The sequence below is a fragment of the Carassius gibelio genome, chromosome B22, assembly GCF_023724105.1.
Source record: "Carassius gibelio isolate Cgi1373 ecotype wild population from Czech Republic chromosome B22, carGib1.2-hapl.c, whole genome shotgun sequence".
Classification (NCBI taxonomy): Eukaryota; Metazoa; Chordata; class Actinopteri; order Cypriniformes; family Cyprinidae; genus Carassius; species Carassius gibelio.
In genome coordinates, this window is record NC_068417.1 from 7,644,920 (window position 1) to 7,664,421 (window position 19,502).

Sequence of the window (19,502 nt, forward strand, 5' to 3'; positions counted from 1 at the left end):
CTCAGATTCACCAAAAATCCCAAAGTCTGGTTAGAGAAGCAACACTACTAAATGCAATACACATCATTTCCTAAATGTAGTGTGATGAAAGCAGACCATGTTGTGTTCTGCTATTTATATCTAATGTGGTTTGATCCCGTTTTCTTGAGAAACAGCTTCAACATCAGCATTTTTCTCTCCTTTTTAAATAAATTAAACATTCTGACTTCCACTCAGTACAAAACATCATATGAAGATATAAGAGAACACTATTTTTACACAATTATAACAGGTTCCTGTTTTAAAAAGCCATCAGAGAAACTGTAAAATCAGTTTAGAAACAATTGAGACATATGAAAAATAACAAACAAGCTGAAGACAGTTACAGGAGAAACCAGAGCCAAACACTCTCAGGATCTCAGGATCAAACACTGCTTTAAGTCACATTTATCATGTTATGGTCAATTTATTTCTGTTGAAAATGACACCATTGATCTCCAGGAAGCTGTGGTCTACTCTAGCTCAAAAGAGCTGGACGGTCACGCACACCAACCCTAAATAAATAGACGGTTATTTAGCTGACGGTGGAGTTTCACTTCACTTTACTACAGAGCAGCCTTACATCAGCTCATCTGTCCATTCATTACTAAACCAGTTTGTCTCTTCATATTTGTGGACTGAAACCATTGAAGATGTTTGGCAGAATTTGGTTCTGTTTGTGTTTGTGGCATATGGTTGGTGAGTTTGAAATGTATAGCGCTTTTTACAATACAAATCGTTACAAAGCAACTTTACAGAAAATTATGTTTCTACAATATTTAGTAATAGCTTATAAGTGGTGACTGTCAGTTTGTGCACGTTTGACAGGATTTGAATAGAATACACAGGAGCTAAACCATTTAGGGCCTTATAGGTAAGTAATGATAATTTGTAACTGATAGGGAACTTAATATGTAGCCAGTGAAGAGACTGTAAAATTGGGGTAATATGATCATATTTTCTTGACCTGGTAAGGACTCTAGCTGCTGCATTTTGGACGACCTGTAGCTTGTTTATTGAAGAAGCAGGACAACCACCTAGAAGTGCATTACAATAGTCCAGTCTAGAGGTCATGAATGCATGAACTAGCTTTTCTGCATCAGAAACAGATAACATGTTTCGTAGCTTGGCAATGTTTCTAAGATGGAAGAATGCAGTTTTTGTAACATGGGAAATATGATTTTCAAAAGACGAGTGGCTGTCTAATATAACACCCAGATTTCTGACTGTAGAAGAAGTAACAGTACATTCATCTAGTTGCAGACTGTAATCTACAAGATTCTGAGTAGTGTTTTTTGGTCCAAAAATGTATATCTCTGTCTTATCCGAATTTAATTGGAGAAAAATATTACCAAACATATATATTAAAAATAGAAGGGGACCTAGGACGGATCCTTGTGGCACTCCATATTTTACTGATGATAAATGAGATGACTCCCCATTTAAGTAAACAAAATAGTAGCGATCGGACAGGTAGGATCTAAACCATCTTAGAGCCTGCCCTTGAATACCTGTATAGTTTTGTAATCGATCTGTGAGTATGTCATGATCTATGGTGTCGAACGCAGCACTAAGATCAAGTAAGACCAGAAATGAGATGCAGCCTTGATCTGACGCAAGAAGCAGGTCATTTGTAATTTTAACAAGTGCAGTTTCTGTGCCATGGTGGGGCCTGAAACCTGACTGAAATTCTTCATACAGATAATTTTTATGCAGGAAGGTGCAGACACAACTTTTTCTAAAATTTTTGACATAAATGGAAGATTTGAAATAGGCCTATAATTTGCCAGTACACTAGGATCTAGTTTTGGTTTCTTAATAAGAGGCTTAAAAGCTTGAATGGTTTTGGGATGTGACTTAAAGATAACGACGAGTTAATAGTATTGAGATGCGGTTCTTTGGCTACAGGTAACAACTCTTTCAGTAATTTAGTGGGTACAGGATCTAATAAAAATTATGTTGGTTTAGATACAGTGATACGTTTATTTATTTAGTGTTAGACGCTCTAGAATCTACATTCGCTATTGTATTTCTAATGCTATCTATTTTATCATTGAAGAAATTCATAAAGTCATAACTATTTAACTTTGGTTGGAATATTTGAATCAGGTGGGGTCTGGTTATTTGTTAATTTAGCCACTGTGCTAAATAAAAATCTTCGATTGTTTTGGTTATTTTCTATGAGTTTGTGGATATGCTCTGCCCTAGCAGTTTTTAGAGCCTGTCTATAGCTGGACATACTGTTTTTCCATGCAATTCTAAAAACTTCTAAGTTAGTTTTTCTCCATTTGCCTTCAAGACCACGAGTTTCTTTCTTGAGAGAGTGAGTATTACTGTTAGACCATGAGTATTACCATGGCACAGTATGTTTTCTTTAACCTTTTTCAATTTGATCGGGGCAACAGCTTCTAATGTATTAGAGAAAATAGTGCCCATGTTGTCAGTCATTTTGTCTAATTCATGTGTATTTTTGGGTACAAATAGCAGTTGAGATAGATCAGGGAATGGTCTGTAACATCATCACATTGAAGTACGATATCTATAGCAGTAAGATCGATTCCATGCAATATAATTAAATCTAGTGTATGATTAAAACGATGAGTGGGCCTGGTGACATTTTGCTTGACTTCAAAAGAGTTTATTAGGTCAGTAAACGCAAGTCCTAATGCATCATTTGTATTATCAGCGTGAATATTAAAATATCCCATGATTAGCACCTTATCAACTGTAACCAGAAGGTCTGAGAGGAAATCTGCAAATTCTTTTAGGAATTCTGTATACGGCCCTGGTGGTCTATACAAAGTAGCCAGAGCAAGAGATACATTAGATTTATTTTGCATGTCTAACAGTGTAACATTAAGCAGAAGTATTTCGAATGAGTTAAACCTGTATCACGTTATATTGTTGCAACACCTCCTCCACGACCAGTCTGACGGGGCTCATGCTTATAACAGTTGTGACGGCTAGTAAAAGAGGAGGAAGCAATTGCAGGCAATCAAATGAAGTTTATTGAAATTAGAGTCCAGAATGTTGGCAATGGGAAAGAAGGTCTACGGTGGCGTGAGAAGAGCTGGATGGTGAAGTCGATGGTGAAGGTGAAGACGGTCAAATGGATGAAACCAGGAACGGACCGGAACACTGACACGAAGACGACAACACGAACACAATCCAGCACACGAACACGGGAGACGGTAATCCAGCTAGGGAGCGGAGACATGAGTGAGGATCTGACAACAGACGGAGAGATGAGTGAGTTTATGTAGCTGAGTGAAGATGAGGATCAGCTGGAGCGAGACAATCAACACACAGGTGACAACAATCAACCAGACGAGCACATGGAGACTACGTGAGTACAAAAACAAACACAAAACATGACACGGAGGAAACAATGGATTTCCTACCGTGACAGTACCCCCTCCCCTAGGACGTCACCTGACGTTCCCAGCCTGCTTTACCTGTAGATTGTAATCATCAATAAGGCGGTGATCCAGTATGTCCCGAGCAGGAACCCACCTTCTCTCCTCCGGACCGTAACCTTCCCAATCCACCAAGTACTGAAATCCGCGTCCCCTCCGTCTAGAGTCCAGAATACGATTAACCAAATATGTGGTTTCCCCATTAACGATACGAGGCGGGGGGGGAACCGGGGCAGGCGGGTTAAGACGGGAGAAAATCACCGGTTTAATTTTGGACACATGGAACACGGGATGAACCCTCCTGTACGCCGGAGGAAGGCTAAGACGCACTGTTACCGGATTAATGATTTTGGTAACAGAAAACGGGCCAATAAATTTGGGAGCAAGCTTATTCGAAACGGAACGCATCTGAATATTCTGGGTTGAAAGCCACACTCTTTGACCGACGACGTAACGGGGAGGCTTTGACCGGTGGCGATCGGCCTTAGCTTTGGTGCGCGACCTAGCCTGGAGCAGAGCTCTGTGAGCTCTGTTCCAGGTGCGGTGACACCTCTGGACTAGTGCGTGTGCGGAGGGGACCGAAACCTCGGATTCCGTACTGACAAAATTAGGTGGTTGGTACCCTAAACTACACTTAAATGAAGACATGCCCGTAGATGACACTGGTAAAGAATTGTGTGCGTACTCCACAATTGAGAGTTGCTGACACCAGGACGAAGGATTATTGGAAGCCAAACATCGCAAAACACTTTCGACATCCTGATTGGCTCGCTCGGTTTGACCATTGCTCTGGGGATGGAACCCGGAAGAAAGACTAACAGTCGCTCCTAACAATTTACAAAATTCTCGCCAAAATTTGGACACAAATTGGGGACCCCTGTCAGAAACCACGTCTGTCGGAAGGCCATGTATACGGAAGACGTGGTCAATGACAGCTACCGCTGTTTCCTTGGCTGAAGGTAATTTGGGCAAGGGAATAAAATGAGTCGCCTTCGAGAACCGGTCCACTACGGTTAAAATCACCGTATTGCCCTTAGAGGGCGGGAGGGCGGTAATGAAATCTAGCGAAATGTGGGACCAGGGTCTCGAAGGGACAGACAGCGGTAAGAGTAACCCATCTGGAGGTCGATTGGAAGTCTTACCAATAGCGCAAACTGAACAAGCCAAGACGAAGTCGTGGACGTCACGAGACATACCAGGCCACCAAAATCGTTGCTTGACTAGAAACCTAGTTCTACTAACCCCTGGGTGACAAGCAACACTGGAACAATGACCCCACTGGAGAACGTCTGACCGTAACCCCTCCGGCACAAACAATCGGTTCGGTGGGCAACGAGCCGGGGGCGTTACCCCTTCTAAGGCAGTCAACACCTTCGATTCGACCTCCCATCTGAGCGCAGAGATAATGATGGTCCCCGGTAAAATGGGCTCGGGAGTAGCAGTACGATTGGAACGCTCAAAAAGACGGGATAAAGCATCTGGTTTGATGTTTTTGGAACCCGGCCGGTAAGAAAGTGTAAAATCGAAACGACCGAAAAACAATGCCCACCGAGCCTGGAGTTAAGTCTTTTGGCGGTTCTAATGTATTCGAGATTCTTATGGTCCGTCCATACAATGAAAGGTACACCCGACCCCTCAAGCCAGTGACGCCATTCTTCCAGTGCAAGTTTGACTGCCAACAACTCTCGATTGCCAATGTCATAATTAACTTCCGCAGGAGATAGACGGTGAGAATAATACGCGCAAGGATGCACCTTTCCGTCTGAGGATGCGCGTTGGGACAACACTGCTCCTACCCCCACCTCTGACGCGTCGACCTCCACTACGAATTTGGTCGTGAGCGATCAGGGGTGACGAGAATGGGAGCTGAAACAAAGCAGCTTTTCAGTTTGGCAAACGCAGCCTCGGCTGCGTTTGACCACCTGAACGTCAAACTAGGGGAGGTCAAGGCGGTCAGAGGAGCGACTAGTTGGCTGAAATTGCGAATGAAACGCCGGTAAAAATTGACGAACCCCAGAAATCTCTGCAGGGCCTTGCGAGACTCTGGGGATGGCCAATTTACCACAGCCTTAACCTTCTCAGGATCCATGCGAACACCCTCAGTCGAAATTATGTGTCCTAGAAAAGAAACAGACTGTGCATGAAAAACGCATCTCTCCGCCTTGACAAACAATCCATTCTCTAGCAACCGCAGAAGCACTCGTCGTACGTGTTGCACGTGTTCCTGGAGAGACGAAGAAAAAATCAATATGTCATCCAGGTAAACATATATGAACAGATCGACCATGTCTCGCAACACGTCATTAACGAGTGCTTGGAAGACTGCCGGCGAGTTCGTAAGCCCGAAAGGCATCACGCAGTACTCAAAATGGCCTCTAGGGGTGTTAAAGGCAGTCTTCCACTCATCCCCCTCCCTGATGCGGAACAAATGATAAGCATTACGTAAGTCCAATTTAGTGAAAACGGACGCTCCCTGCAACCTCTCAAAAGCTGAAGACATAAGCGGCAAAGGATAGGTATTCTTTACCGTTATGTTGTTCAGCCCTCGGTAGTCAATGCAAGGTCACAAGGATCCGTCCTTCTTTCCCACAAAAAAGAACCCCGCCCCCGCTGGAGAAGAAGAAGGGCGGATAAACCCCGTTGCTAGAGAACTGGATATATATTTCTCCATGGCCGCCGTCTCTGGAATAGACAAAGAATATAACTTGCCCTTAGGCGGAGAAGTACCTGGCAATAACTCTATCGCACAGTCATAGGGACGATGAGGAGGAAGAGAATCAGCACGAGACTTACTGAACACCTCCTTCAGGTCGTGGTACTCCGCGGGCACGTTAGCCAAATCCACTGTTTCCCCTGAAACACAGACTCAGAAACATTAACACCAGCAGACAAAAGACAAGACAAATGACATTCCTCGCTCCAGCTAACCACAGATCCGAGGCGCCAATCGATCCTGGGGTTGTGTTTCTGGAGCCAGGTGTGACCGAGAACAATGGGGGATTGAGGTGAGTCCGTGATGAAGAATGAAATCTCCTCCGTATGGTTGCCAGATGTGATGAGAGAAACAGGTAAGGTGGTCTGTGTGATGACTGGCAGTCTGTGTCCGTTGAGTGCAAAAGGTGCAATGGGGTGTTTGAGGGAGGTGAGAGGAATGTTGAGTTTAGTAGCAAACTTAAAGTCCATGAAACTACCCTCGGCCCCAGAATCCAACAAAGCGTGATGATCGAGTGCGTGGGTGGACCACCGTAGACTCACCGGAAGGAGTGTCGATGTAGATGAGGTCTTCCTGGCAGAGATCCCACCCGATAGTAGCCTCCGTTTTACTATCGGGCTTGGTCTTTTTACCGGACAGCGCTGGATGTGATGTTCTTGGCTGCCGCAGTATAAACATAGTCCCAGGGATCTCCGCCTGATCCTCTCCTCCCGGGAGAGCCGAGCTCGCCCCACCTGCATGGGTTCAAGATCTCCAGGTGGGCTGACCGCAACCTCTGAGCGCTGACGCTGAGCCTCCGGTCTGGTCGCGAGAACTGCTCTCCCCCTCCGTCTGGCGGCTTGGTCGAGTTGGTTGTCTACTCTGATGGTGAGGTCGATCAGGCCATTGAGAGAAGTGGGGAGCTCGACGGCGCGGATCTCCTGTTGGATGCGGTCAGCCAACCCATGCAGGAAGTGATCCCACTGCGCCTCTTCGTTCCACTTACACTCCGCCGCCAGGGTGCGGAACTCAATGGAATAGTCGGATACGGACCTGTCTTCCTGACGTAGGTCCGTGAGAAGTCTAGCCGCCTCCCTCCCGGCGACGGAGCGGTCGAAGACCCGTCTCATCTCCTCCGAAAGGGCGTGGAACGAGGCACAGCAGCTGTCTTGGTTCTCCCACACCGCCGTCCCCCAGAGGGCAGCCCTCCCCGTCAGTAGTGACAAGACGAATGCCACCTTCATTTCCTCGGTGCAAAACGTGCGGGGCTGCAGGGCGAAGTGCAGAGAACAATGAGACAGAAATGATCGACAAAACTCTGGCTCACCCGCATATTTCTCAGGGATGGGGAGGCGTGGTTCGGACTGGGAAATCCCCCCGGAGACAATCGGCGGTGTGGGTGGCGTGGGAGGCTCAGCGGGTGGCGGTTGTAGTTGATATTGAGCCTGGAGAGCGAGCTCGGACACCTTCGTCACCATTGCTTGGAAAGCTCGACCCATCTCATCTATCGCCTTGTCTTGGCGATCCATACGACCAAAGGCTCTCTGCAGAAATTCCTCCAGATGAGATGGGGAGCGATCGCCTGCTGCTTCCATGATGGTCAGATCCTACTGTGATGGCTAGTAAAAGAGGAGGAAGCAATTGCAGGCAATCAGATGAAGTTTATTGAAATTAGAGTCCAGAATGTTGGCAATGGGAAAGAAGGTCTACGGTGGCGTGAGATGAGCTGGATGGTGAAGTCGATGGTGAAGGTGAAGACGGTCAAATGGATGAAACCAGGAACGGACTGGAACACTGACACGAAGACGACAACACGAACACAATCCAGCACACGAACACGGGAGACGGATTCCAGCTAGGGAGCGGAGACATGAGTGAGGATCTGACAACATACGGAGAGATGAGTGAGTTTATGTAGCTGAGTGGAGATGAGGATCAGCTGGAGCGAGACAATCAACACACAGGTGACAACAATCAACCAGACGAGCACATGGAGACTACGTGAGTACAAAAACAAACACAAAACATGACACGGAGGAAACAATGGATTTCCTATCGTGACAACAGTAGTTTGGTGGAGTAGACTCATTTAGACCAAAATAATCATTTGGTTTTAGCCAGGTTTCAGTAAAGCAGAGTACATCAAAACTATTATCTCTGATCATTTCATTTACAATAACTGCTTTGGGTGTGAGTGATCTAATATTTATGAGCCCAAATTTTAAACATTGTTTACTTGACATGTTTCTGGTTTAATCACGATAAAAAAATTTCTAGATCCTACATTACATTTATATTTTGACCTCACTATTCGGGGAACAGACAAAGTCTTAATAGATTTTCCAGTGCAAGTACTTTTATCATTTAAGGGGGTAGAACAAAAGTCATCTGAATAGTTACTTGAGAATTGTCTTACTAGTCACATGGAGCGAAGTGTCCTGGAGATGTTGTCAGAAAGCAGCTCTGCTCCAACTCTGCTGGGGTGTAAGCCATCAGCGCGAAACAGCCTAGGACGCTCCCAGAAAAGATTCCAGTTATTAACAAAAAGCAATTTATGTTCTTTACACCATGACAACAACCATTCATTTAAAGCAACAAGTCTACTGAATTTTTCGTGTCCTTGTTGATACGTGGGCAGTGGTCCTGACACGATGATCGTCGCCGCGGGCGTCGTGCTGCGAACTATCTCGATCAGGCTGCTGAAGTCCCTCTTCAGCGTCTCCATCTGCCGCAGCGTGGTGTCGTTAACCCCGGTCTCCGATGATCACTGCATCGTGTCCTGTCTCGCGGAGGGGAGGGAAGCGGTTCCGGGTGGAGATCTCGAAGACAGGAGGGGGAGAAGTCATCGCCCGGAGCCTGGCTCGCATCCTTCGCTGTGGATGCACCCAGGGTCCGTGGTGTCCCGGGGCCGGAGTGAAGGACATCTGGGAAAATCGCGTCCTGGGTGCACCGGGCCTGTGCAGAGAAACACACGGAGTAGACGTGGTGGGACTGTTAACAGCACGCTGTATACTTACCCTGGACTTGTGAGCAGTATTAGCAATGTAAGCGCAGTTAGCAGCAACCAAGCCGCTGATGCTAACGGGCTATAAGCTAATATCAGACCCAGGAGATCAAAATAAAACTAGTGATAACGAGGCGCTCTGATTGTTTTTGTTGTAGAATACAATAGAGGATATATTCACACGTTATAAAAACAGAAACGACGGTGTATAAAATTTATTTTTAAGATAACAATAGTAGATAAAAAGAATATAGTGATGGAGCTCAAACGCAATACAGGCGCCAAAAACAAACAGGATATGTTTGTTTGATTTTCTACATAAATGTATTTTAAATAAAAACACTGAAGCTCAAACAGCAGCAGCTTTAGTTTCATCTGAAGTGTTGTCTGTGCATGATATTTTGGAACTTAAGTCAACTTTAGTTCCTGTATCAGCAAATAAGAGTTTTTTTTTTTTTTTTGGAAAACCATGATAAAGTTATTTAAAGTCTTAATCTGCAACAAACTCTGCTTGTGCTTGTTTTTCAGGTGTGTTTGCTGATTCAGTTGCAGTGAAGTCAGTGTATGTGAAGGAGGGAGATTCAGTCTTTCTACAGACTAACACTGAACTACAGACAAATGATGAGATAATGTGGACATTTGGACATCCAGAGACTCTTATAGCTGAAATCATTAAACTTTTTGAAAGATTCTCCACATATGATGTTCTTGATGGGAAATTCAGAGACAGACTAAAGCTGGATCATCAGACTGGATCTTTGACCATCACAAGCACCAGAAACACAGACTCTGGCCTTTATGGAGTGCAGATCATCAGGAACAGGACAGTGATATCATACAGATTCAATGTTACTCTCTCTGGTGAGTCACATTTGAAGTGTCATTTATATGCTGCCAGTTTTCATAAAAAAATATTTTAAATATTTTCATGAACCAAAATATTTTATTATATGAAATCAAACAGCAGAAGAGCCTGCACACAATGTACTTAGTTGAGAATCTTTAAAAACATTTATTCAGAGACCATGAAAATGTCAAAAGTGCTCAGTTCAGAAGCAAAATTAATTTGATTCTTCATCTGAGTCTGTATGAAAGCCCAACGGTCCCACCCAGAGGTGTATCTTTATGTCTATAACTTTTTTAATGCTTGGACAAGGCTGAACAAGTCAAGACACAGACAAGTATCAAGAGCCAGTCTAAATGAATGAGTGGAGAGACTGACTTGATTAGTGTGCAAAAAAATAGACTACTGCATGTTGGTTTCTTCTGTGAGAGATTAAAAAGTATTCTTTATCTGTTTTACATTCTATGCTGGTCAAAGTAAAATATATTTACATTTTTTGATTCTGTTATTGTCAACTGTAAACTTTACTAGTTCAAATAATGACTTGAATAGAGTGTAAAATTCGCCTGAGTTGCATGCTAACTACTGTAAGTCTATGATAAGTCAAATGTTGACACTCATTCAATACTGCTTAACTGTGCATGGCCCACTTGGAAACAGCCTAACTACCCCTTATGACCCAAAATGTCTGAACATACATTGAGCTTCTTTGGCAGCTTGACACCCTAACCTACATTTACAAAACAGAGAATCGCAGAAGACCTGAACCTCTCTGAAGCGCACTGCACTGACATAGACAAAGTACAGAAGGCTGGCTTCAAGGCAGAAATCTCCCCTTTAGGAAATGGAGAAGTCAGCTGAATCCTGGTACATTCCACACCATATGGTGAGACACAATGGCAAAACAGGATTGTGTTTAACTGTTCTTTCCAATTTTAACTTCAGTCTTTAAATGAGCAACTCATTCCTGGTCCCATACTTGGTCCATCTTTGCTTGGATTTTTGCTTCAGTTCAGGCAGCACACCATGGCCATGAATGCAGATGTGAAAGGTATGTTTCACCAAGTTCACTTATTGCCAGATGACAAGGCGATCATACGCTTCCTGTGGAGAAGCATGCAAAGAACTGTGCATCCAAATATCTATGAGGGCCCTTTGGCACAATGTGCAGTCCTTGTTGTGCTATATATTCACTGTAATGTTTTGCCCATGACAACTGTGAAACTGATCCCACTCTAGCGGAATCAGATATCCAATCATTCTATGTAGATAACTGTCTTTAAAATATACAATTAACCATAAAAGGCCAGAGCTCTTGTAGATTGGCCTATGGCAATTGTTGCTTACTGGAGGATTCAATATTTGCCAATGGACCAACAAACCTGAAGCAATTGAACACTCTGGCAAGGTCACAAAGCAGTGAGCTATGGTTATCCCAAAAGAGCCCCGATCTTTTGGAGAGCACAGCTGGATTGCGATTGAACTGTCTCTGTGAATCCTTAGGATACAGACCGTTCCAAGTGGAATGTCTCAAGCCAACTTTGAGTAATATCTACAAGGTATTAGCATCACAGTATGACCCTCTCAGGTACTTAATTCCATTCACCATCCAGGCTAAGATTCTCGTACAGGATCTGCGGAAAGTTCACCTGGGATGGGATGGCCTCATAGAGTCTGACAGCCTACAAAACAGATGGCAAATTGGGTACAAGAACTGCCCCATTTGGAACTGCTAGAGATTCCCAGATGCTACACTCAATTCCAAGTACATGAGGAAACATTCACCAGAGACCTGCTGTAATGTTTCTGAAAGAACATATGGCTCACTATCATATCTACACAAAGAAGACAAGAATGGCCATATACACATTTAATTTGTGTTGGCTTATTCACGTGTGAACCTGAACTAAGTGCAGCACTTACAGGAGCTTATAGTTGACCAAAGTCCTCCAAAAGGAGTTCACAGTCACCATCAGGTAAGTCATTCTCTGGTCAGATTCTACTGTCTCCTGGAGATAGTCTGACTCCTGCAGGTATAAGTAACTCGAGTTGCTGAAATTTAGTCCCCCACATGTCAATTCCTGGAGGTATGTGGATTCAGTAAAGAATGGAAAAGCAGAAAAGGAAAAGCAGATGACATAACCTGTGGAAAACCGTTAAAGGAGTTGACACAGTCATGTTGTGGGCTAATGGACCAGACTTCTGGCATTAATCAGAAGCCTCCTGGCCAACTATGCCAGCTGCTGACCCTGAACCGGATACTGAATTACAGAAATCTGCACTCTGCCTGCACCTATGTACTAATCTTGATGTCCAACCCCCAGATGCATGTCAGTATAACACATGAAAGGACTTGGTAAAGGCCACAGCATTATTCTGAAGCCTAGCTGCTCCTCCTTCAACAAGATCAAAGGGATTGATTTCAGGAGGAGGACAAGGCTCTCTCATTTAGTGTCAGTTAGTGTCCCTGTCTCCTGAATATGATGAAGTTGCTGGGATAATTAGGATTGGAGGGAGACTATGTCATGCTGAACACATACCTTAATGCTCTACGTTGATAGTTTTCAATCCCCATCAACAAATAACCAAATTCTTTTAAACCTTATTAAGGAATGATGCCAATCTCATTCATCCTGGGCTAGAACGAGTCCTTCCAGAGCTATTCTGTCACTATTGGATCTGGACACGATGCCTTCGTGATGTCTCTACGGAGATTTATCTTTAGAAAAAGCAAGCCCTTTGAGCTCTTCTCGGATAATGGCACCAACTTTACTGAAGGGAACAGAGAGATTAAAGAGGCATATGAAGCTATGGCACCCCAACTCAAAGAGCAATTTGCTCAACAGGAAATCTCCTTCAGATTTATTCCTCCCAGCTCTCTACATTATGGTGGTATTTGGTAGAGGGAAGTCAAATCAGTGAAACAAGCTATGAAAGTCAGACTAAAGGAACAGACAGTCACTGAAACTGTCCTCTGAACTGACCTCATTGATTTAGAAAGCATCATGAATGCCAAGCCTTTAGGCCATCTGCAAGAATGTGGACTACTGCATGTTTGTTTCTTCTGTGAGTGATTGATTGAAAAAGTTATCCGTTTTACATTCTATGCTGGTCAAACTGAATTATTATTATTATTATTATTATTATTATTATTATGTTTATTCTGTCATTTATCAATCCAACATAGAAACGAGCGCAGATCCGTCTGCACAAATCGACTTATGACAGAGTTCACATGTGATTCATGAAACATTTGTATGCCCCCAATCTCATCGTACGAATGATCGCATGTTGATAAATCAACTTAGAAAACAATCATCAGTTGAATATCAGGCCCCTAAAAACCCCCTGGTTTAGAAGCCTCACCCCTAGAGTTTATGGCACAGAGAAATGAGACCCAACCCCCCCCCCCAAAAAAAACTATGTAATCTCATGAAAGCAAAATTTATCTTTCTCCAAAAACACCCGTTAGGATTTCGACTGAGATTGCGCTCCTGGACCACGAACCTGGACATCGTCTTCCAGAGGGACCAAGGCGTGACTTTCGTTGCCCATAAGGCGAAGTCAGTCACCGTGTGCAGCTCCTGCATAAGCCTCGGGTCGATACCACCCTCGTGCATTGCTTTTAGTGCCTTGGATTGATGTACCTGCAGGATAGCCATGGCATGCAGGGCAGAGGCAGCTTGGCCCACAGCACTGTAAGCAATGACAGCAAGAGCTGCCGACATCTTACAGGCCTTGGACGGGAGACGTGGATGATTACTCCAAGTGGTGGTGTTTTTCGGGCACAGGTGCACCGCAACTGCTCTCTCCACCTGGGGAATCTCCACATACCAACCTGGCTGCCCCACCATCGAGGGTGGTGAGGATGGAAGAAGGAGACGAGTGGCTTCTGGCCGTAAAAGTGGCCTGTCCACTGTTGTGACTTTGTCACCTCTTCATGCACCTCCGGGAAGAAAGGAACCAAAGAAACCAATCATACAGGGATGAGGGCTCAGGGTTGGGCTGTGTAGTCACCTCCAGCCTGATACTCATGGCTGCCCGGCCAAGCATGGCTGAAAACTTCAAGTCTGATTCGGCAGCAGCAACAACACCCAAGGTGGGCAGCCCTGCCAAATCCTCATCCTCAGAGGTAGATAGCCCATCCCCTGATGCAGCAATCGACATCTGATCCTCGGGCTGAACAGCAAAAAGACACGCTGGGGCCACCTTGAGACGGCTCAGCAGAATCAGTCAGCAGCTGCACAGAACATGCGCTGCGGGAGGAGTGAGAGGTCCGTGGGGGGTGGCCCGGCAGATAAGCTCTCAGTGTCACCCTCAGATCTCCCAGAGCACCAGCTGGCGGTCCCCTGCTTGAGCCAGAGAAACCAGGACGTGTTACGACAGAGTGGTCTGCTACACTCCCCTTGAGGAGTGAGAGACGCAAATTTCAGCATTGTCATGCTCATATTCCCACAATAGAAGCATGAGTCATCCATGAGTGCTGCCTCAGCGTGTTGGAGACAACTGCAGACAACGCTCGTGACCGTCAACCGAGGACACGAAACGACCGCATCCAGAAGGACACAGACGAAACGGCATCTTGAAAAAGACACAAATCGTCCGGGATATGCTCTTTTAGAAACTGCTCTTTTAGCCGAAGTGCCCAGGGGAATCACCGCAGCAGGGACACCGCTATACTGCGCCGTCACGGTGACCAGCAACAGCTCACCAGAAACACAAAGATGAATGGCTCTGCAGTGACTATATATCATCAACTACTCGGCTCCGAAGCAAAAATCTGAATGAGTGGATGCACCTGTCACCTATTTATACCCATAGGCACAGGGAGTGGCTCAGGTATTTTATCACTAGAAGCGCCACAATTCCAAAACTACTAGAACAGCCGTGAGCGGTCATTTTGACCACTATGTTATAAACTCTATAATCTCTAAATAAATTGCCCAAATGAGAGATTAATGTATTAATTGTGTTAGTATATCTTTTTAAAAGACAAATATCACCAACATGTACATTTTTTATTTAGTTAATAAATAAATAAAAAAATAAAAAAAATAAAAAATTTAGAAATATTCACATCATTTCGTAGTAAAATGTAATTATTGCATATTCAGTATTTCTCTATATTTATTTTACATAACTCAGAGCAACAAAATAAAATTTAAAATGATCTATTTGATAATGAAAAAAATATTACAACATTTATGATACATTATAACACAGAACATAAGCTGGAAACAAGCAGCTCTAAAGTTAAAAAGAGTCACGAATGAAGTTTGGAACCATAAAACAATTACGCTACAAATTGTATATTAAATAAATATATCTATATCATGCTCGGCTATTTAAGTTTCACAGTCAACGTCACAAGTTAACGTACTTCTGTTCTTCTCGCACAATTTCCACACACGGTTTGTTGCATTTGTGGCAGGTGTCGTGCATTTTATTTTGTTTGCAGATTCTCCGCACCTGGCACTGTCTCCGTTTTGGTGTCAGTTGCGGGGGTTGATTTTGCTTTTGGTTGGGACTCCTCTCTCAGCTCGACTGCCAATCGCAGCAGGAACTTCCTCCAAGTAATATTGCTGCTGGTGCACTCCTTGAAGAGTATGTGGGCATTGATTCCAGCAAGGTCGAGGATGTTGTAAAATACAGCCACTGGCCATCTACGTGTACCACCTTTCACAGAGTATGCCCGTGCCATCTAATCTAGGACATCCACCCCATTCTTGGTGTTGTTGTAATAGGTCACAGACTCCGTCTTTGCTTTCGGCCCATCGGTGATGCCCACACTTGTGTGCATGGAGCTCAAAATGCACACATTCTTCCTCGGCTTTCCCTGGTATGTCGTGAGCGTCGCATCCGCACATTTTAGGACTTTTGTGTTATACAACTTATACCACGCTTACTTTTAATGATAATTTGTAGTCCAACAATTTGTATTTATAATCAAATGAGCATATGCTAATAGTACTGGAGACGCTGACAGAGACAATAAACCATGGGAAAGAATAAAAGAATCCGCAAGACTTAGAGCGGTCAATATGACCGTTATGGCTTTAATAGGTAGACATGCTCATATATTTTTTGCCTTTTATGTAATTTATATAAAATCTATTGTAAGTTAAAATAGAAACACTTTTAGGAAAAGTCACAAACCAGCAAGATTGTATTTTTTTATTCATCAAAGTTATTGTACATGTACATTTCAAAACGTTCATTTTTACTGTCATGGCAGTTCTAGTGTTGAATCCACTATCTAGTTTTCATTGGCATTTTCTCTTAAACTCAGAGATGATTGGCCTTCCAAGTGAGACCCCATATGTCGTTCGACATAACTCGTAGTGACCGACAAATAGGTAACTTGCATTCACCAGCTGAGACCAAACGTGAGATTTGATCGTAGCTACCGCTCACGTCCATATTGGTACATTCAACAAGTTTCGAGTTGAAACGACAGTACGCTCAATTATCTGTCATATGTTCATTTTGTAAATGAGGCCCATAGTCACCTGTAAAATTTACCAGTTCAAATAATGACTTGAATAGAGTGTATAAATCGCATGAGTTGAATGCTAAGTCTATGCTATGTCAAATGTTGACACTCGTTTAATACTGTTTAACTGTGCATGTTCAACTGCATAATTAAGATATATAAGCTAAAATTTTACACCTGTTTACGTTACATATTTGAATGAAAAACACTGCAAAATTTTGAAAAACACTTTGCCAAAAATTTACTGTCACTGCTGCTGAGTATAATGATAATTTCCTTATGCTAGCCATATTATTCTTTATATTACAAATTTTATATTGTATTCAGTTTTCTCTGTTCATTGTAGACCACACATGCACCCCTTATGGGCAAGTGCCTGTAACACTTCAAACACACAAGGATAATTCAAATACAATCTTTCAACAGAGACCTGCTCTCTTGCTCCTGTTTCTTTAACCAGAAACTCCCACCACCATTTCTACATGAGCCTTTCATTTCCTTGTCACTTCACCTACCGACACCTAGACACTTAGAGGAAAATAACAACTTACATGAAGTATTTCCAGTATTTGGCCCAGGTGTTAGAGCAGACTTGAGGACTATAAGAGTATGAAAAACTTTTTTATTAACCAATGGTACACACTTACAATATAGTGTTTTACAGAGCATTATTTTTAGGTTTTAGTGCATTTAGTACTTCACTTTAAAATAAGTTTATACATTTCTTTATCTATGTGACAATTTAATTGTGGTGTTTCTAATTAAGTGATAAAAAGCAGGTGCAAAAGTTTTAAAATGTGCATGCTCATCTCTGTGCCATTAAAATGTGCAACACAAATTATATATGATACAATTAAAGTAACTTACTCTGCAGCAGTTTTCTGTGCACATGAGTTCCTGAACATGATACATGATGCTATACCACAAATGCGTACAAATTTTCATTACTTGATGTGACACATTTATAATGTATTTTATTTTATTTTTATTTATTTTTTATATTTTAAACTCGACTTCTAAATGTCTGTTCAGTATTACCTGTAACATGACACAATTACATTTTTGGAGCAAAGCAGTTACAAATGTTGTACAGAACCCCCGGTCCTTATAAACACAGCTGTGACGTGATTCTCATCTGAAGTAAAAGTGTTTTCTGTGCATGACTTCAGATCAGTTATAAAACCATCAGAATTTTAATTTGATACTGTTTGTGAAAGATATTTGAATATATAACTATTTACTTAAATAAAAAGGTTTGTGTTTGTTCTTCAGGTGTGTTTGCTGATTCAGATGCAGTGAAGTCAGTGTCTGTGATGGAGGGAGAGTCAGTCACTCTACAGACTAACACTGAACTACAGGCAGATGATGTGATAATGTGGACATTTGAGCTTCCACAGGCTCTTATAGCTGACATCGATACAAAGCATATAACTTTCTCCACATTTGATGTTCTTGATGGGAAATTCAGAGACAGACTGAAGCTGGATCATCAGACTGGATCTCTGATCATCACAAACACCAGAAACACAGACTCTGGACTTTATGGAGTAACCATCCGGAGCAGGACAGATATCACATACAGATTCAATCTTATCGTCTCTGGTGAGTCACAGTTACAGTTTCATTCATGTTTAGTACTGCTGGTCTGGTAAATTCAAAGATTTATTTATGTGCTGTCAAATGATTAATCACATCCAAATTAAAATTTCTGGTTTACATAATATAATAATATATGTGTTTGTACTGTTTATATCTATTATGTATATATAAATACATACACATACAATGTATATTTAGAAAATATTTAAATGTATTGAATATGATTTAAAATGTACATAATAGATATACACAGCACACACACATATATTATATAAACAAAACAAAAAAAAACAAACATTTATTTTGGATGTGACTAATCATGATTAATTGCTTGACAGTACTAATATACATGTATTTGTGTGTGTGTATGCGCACGCGCGCGTGTGTGTGTATAAATCCTCAAGATGTGATTCAAACTCAGGTCCACAAGTCTAATGGCACTGACCATTCATACCAATTTTACACAAATAATTAATATACATAAAACAAACCACTTGGTCATTTAAGATCACATACACATAATTGTATGTACTTTTTTCTCACCTTTTTACTTAATCTACTTGAAACCTATACATATAAAACAGCTATTACGTTATTGACTGAGCTGATCTCATGTTCGTTTTTTTTTTTTTCAGACTCTGTTCGATGTTGTGATTCTGCTGAAGCTGTGATCCGATTGGTCGTCACTGCTCTGGTGGGCGTGGCTGCAGCTGCTGCCACTGTTGTTCTGGTTTATGACATCAGATCAAGGAAAGCTGAACAAGTTGCCTGATAACTGTTTTTTTTTTTTATCTTTCTGTATTCCTCTGGCTTTAAATACTGAAATCAGAACTTTGATTGTTATTTAGAATTTTTATTTGGATCTTAGTTTAAAAAAAAAACAATGACTTTATTCAACAATATGTCTCCTCCGTGTCACCCTGTAGTACCGTTTTGGATAGTATCACGACGCATGCATGTGCATTCAGAGCAAAGCATGTGCATGCGCCCAGAGAAGATGGATTTTGTTGCTACTGAATTTCTTTTATTAATAACAGTCCTGTAGAGTTGTGTTATTCTGGATTTATTGATTAAATGTCGGAAATTTACACTAAATATATCATGTATATCTACTCCAACACTCATGCAACATTTCAGGTTTCTGCTATTCGTTTTTGCAGAGGGCCAGAATTCATTTGAGAATATAAGGTCAGTAAAATCTTGTTCATTTTCATGACTTCCTCTGATAAATCACACTATGATGCAGGTCGAATCTTGTTGAGGGAGGATCCAACCAGATCATATCAGTCCTTTAGTCATGTTTCAGAGTGGGATTTTATTTATTTATTTATTCATTTTTTGACATTTTAAGCATCAATATCTTGAACCAATGAAGAAAATGTTCCTCATATTAGTATTGTTCTGTTTGTAAAATATGTAAATAATGCAATTGCATA

General features: G+C 42.3%; 2 protein-coding genes across 2 annotated transcripts in view; both read left to right on the top strand.

Moving 5' to 3' along the window:
* LOC127987744 (uncharacterized) overlaps window positions 1-19,502 on the top strand; it is a 105,724-nt gene that overhangs the window by 54,104 nt on the left and 32,118 nt on the right. The gene's annotated exons all lie outside the window — the stretch shown is intronic.
* LOC127987741 (uncharacterized) lies at window positions 599-18,997 on the top strand. The gene is made up of 4 exons (XM_052590139.1): window positions 599-717; window positions 9,659-9,991; window positions 17,740-18,069; window positions 18,702-18,997. The coding sequence occupies exons 1-4, from the start codon at window positions 672-674 to the stop codon at window positions 18,836-18,838; spliced, it is 846 nt and encodes a 281-aa protein (XP_052446099.1). The 5' UTR covers window positions 599-671; the 3' UTR covers window positions 18,839-18,997.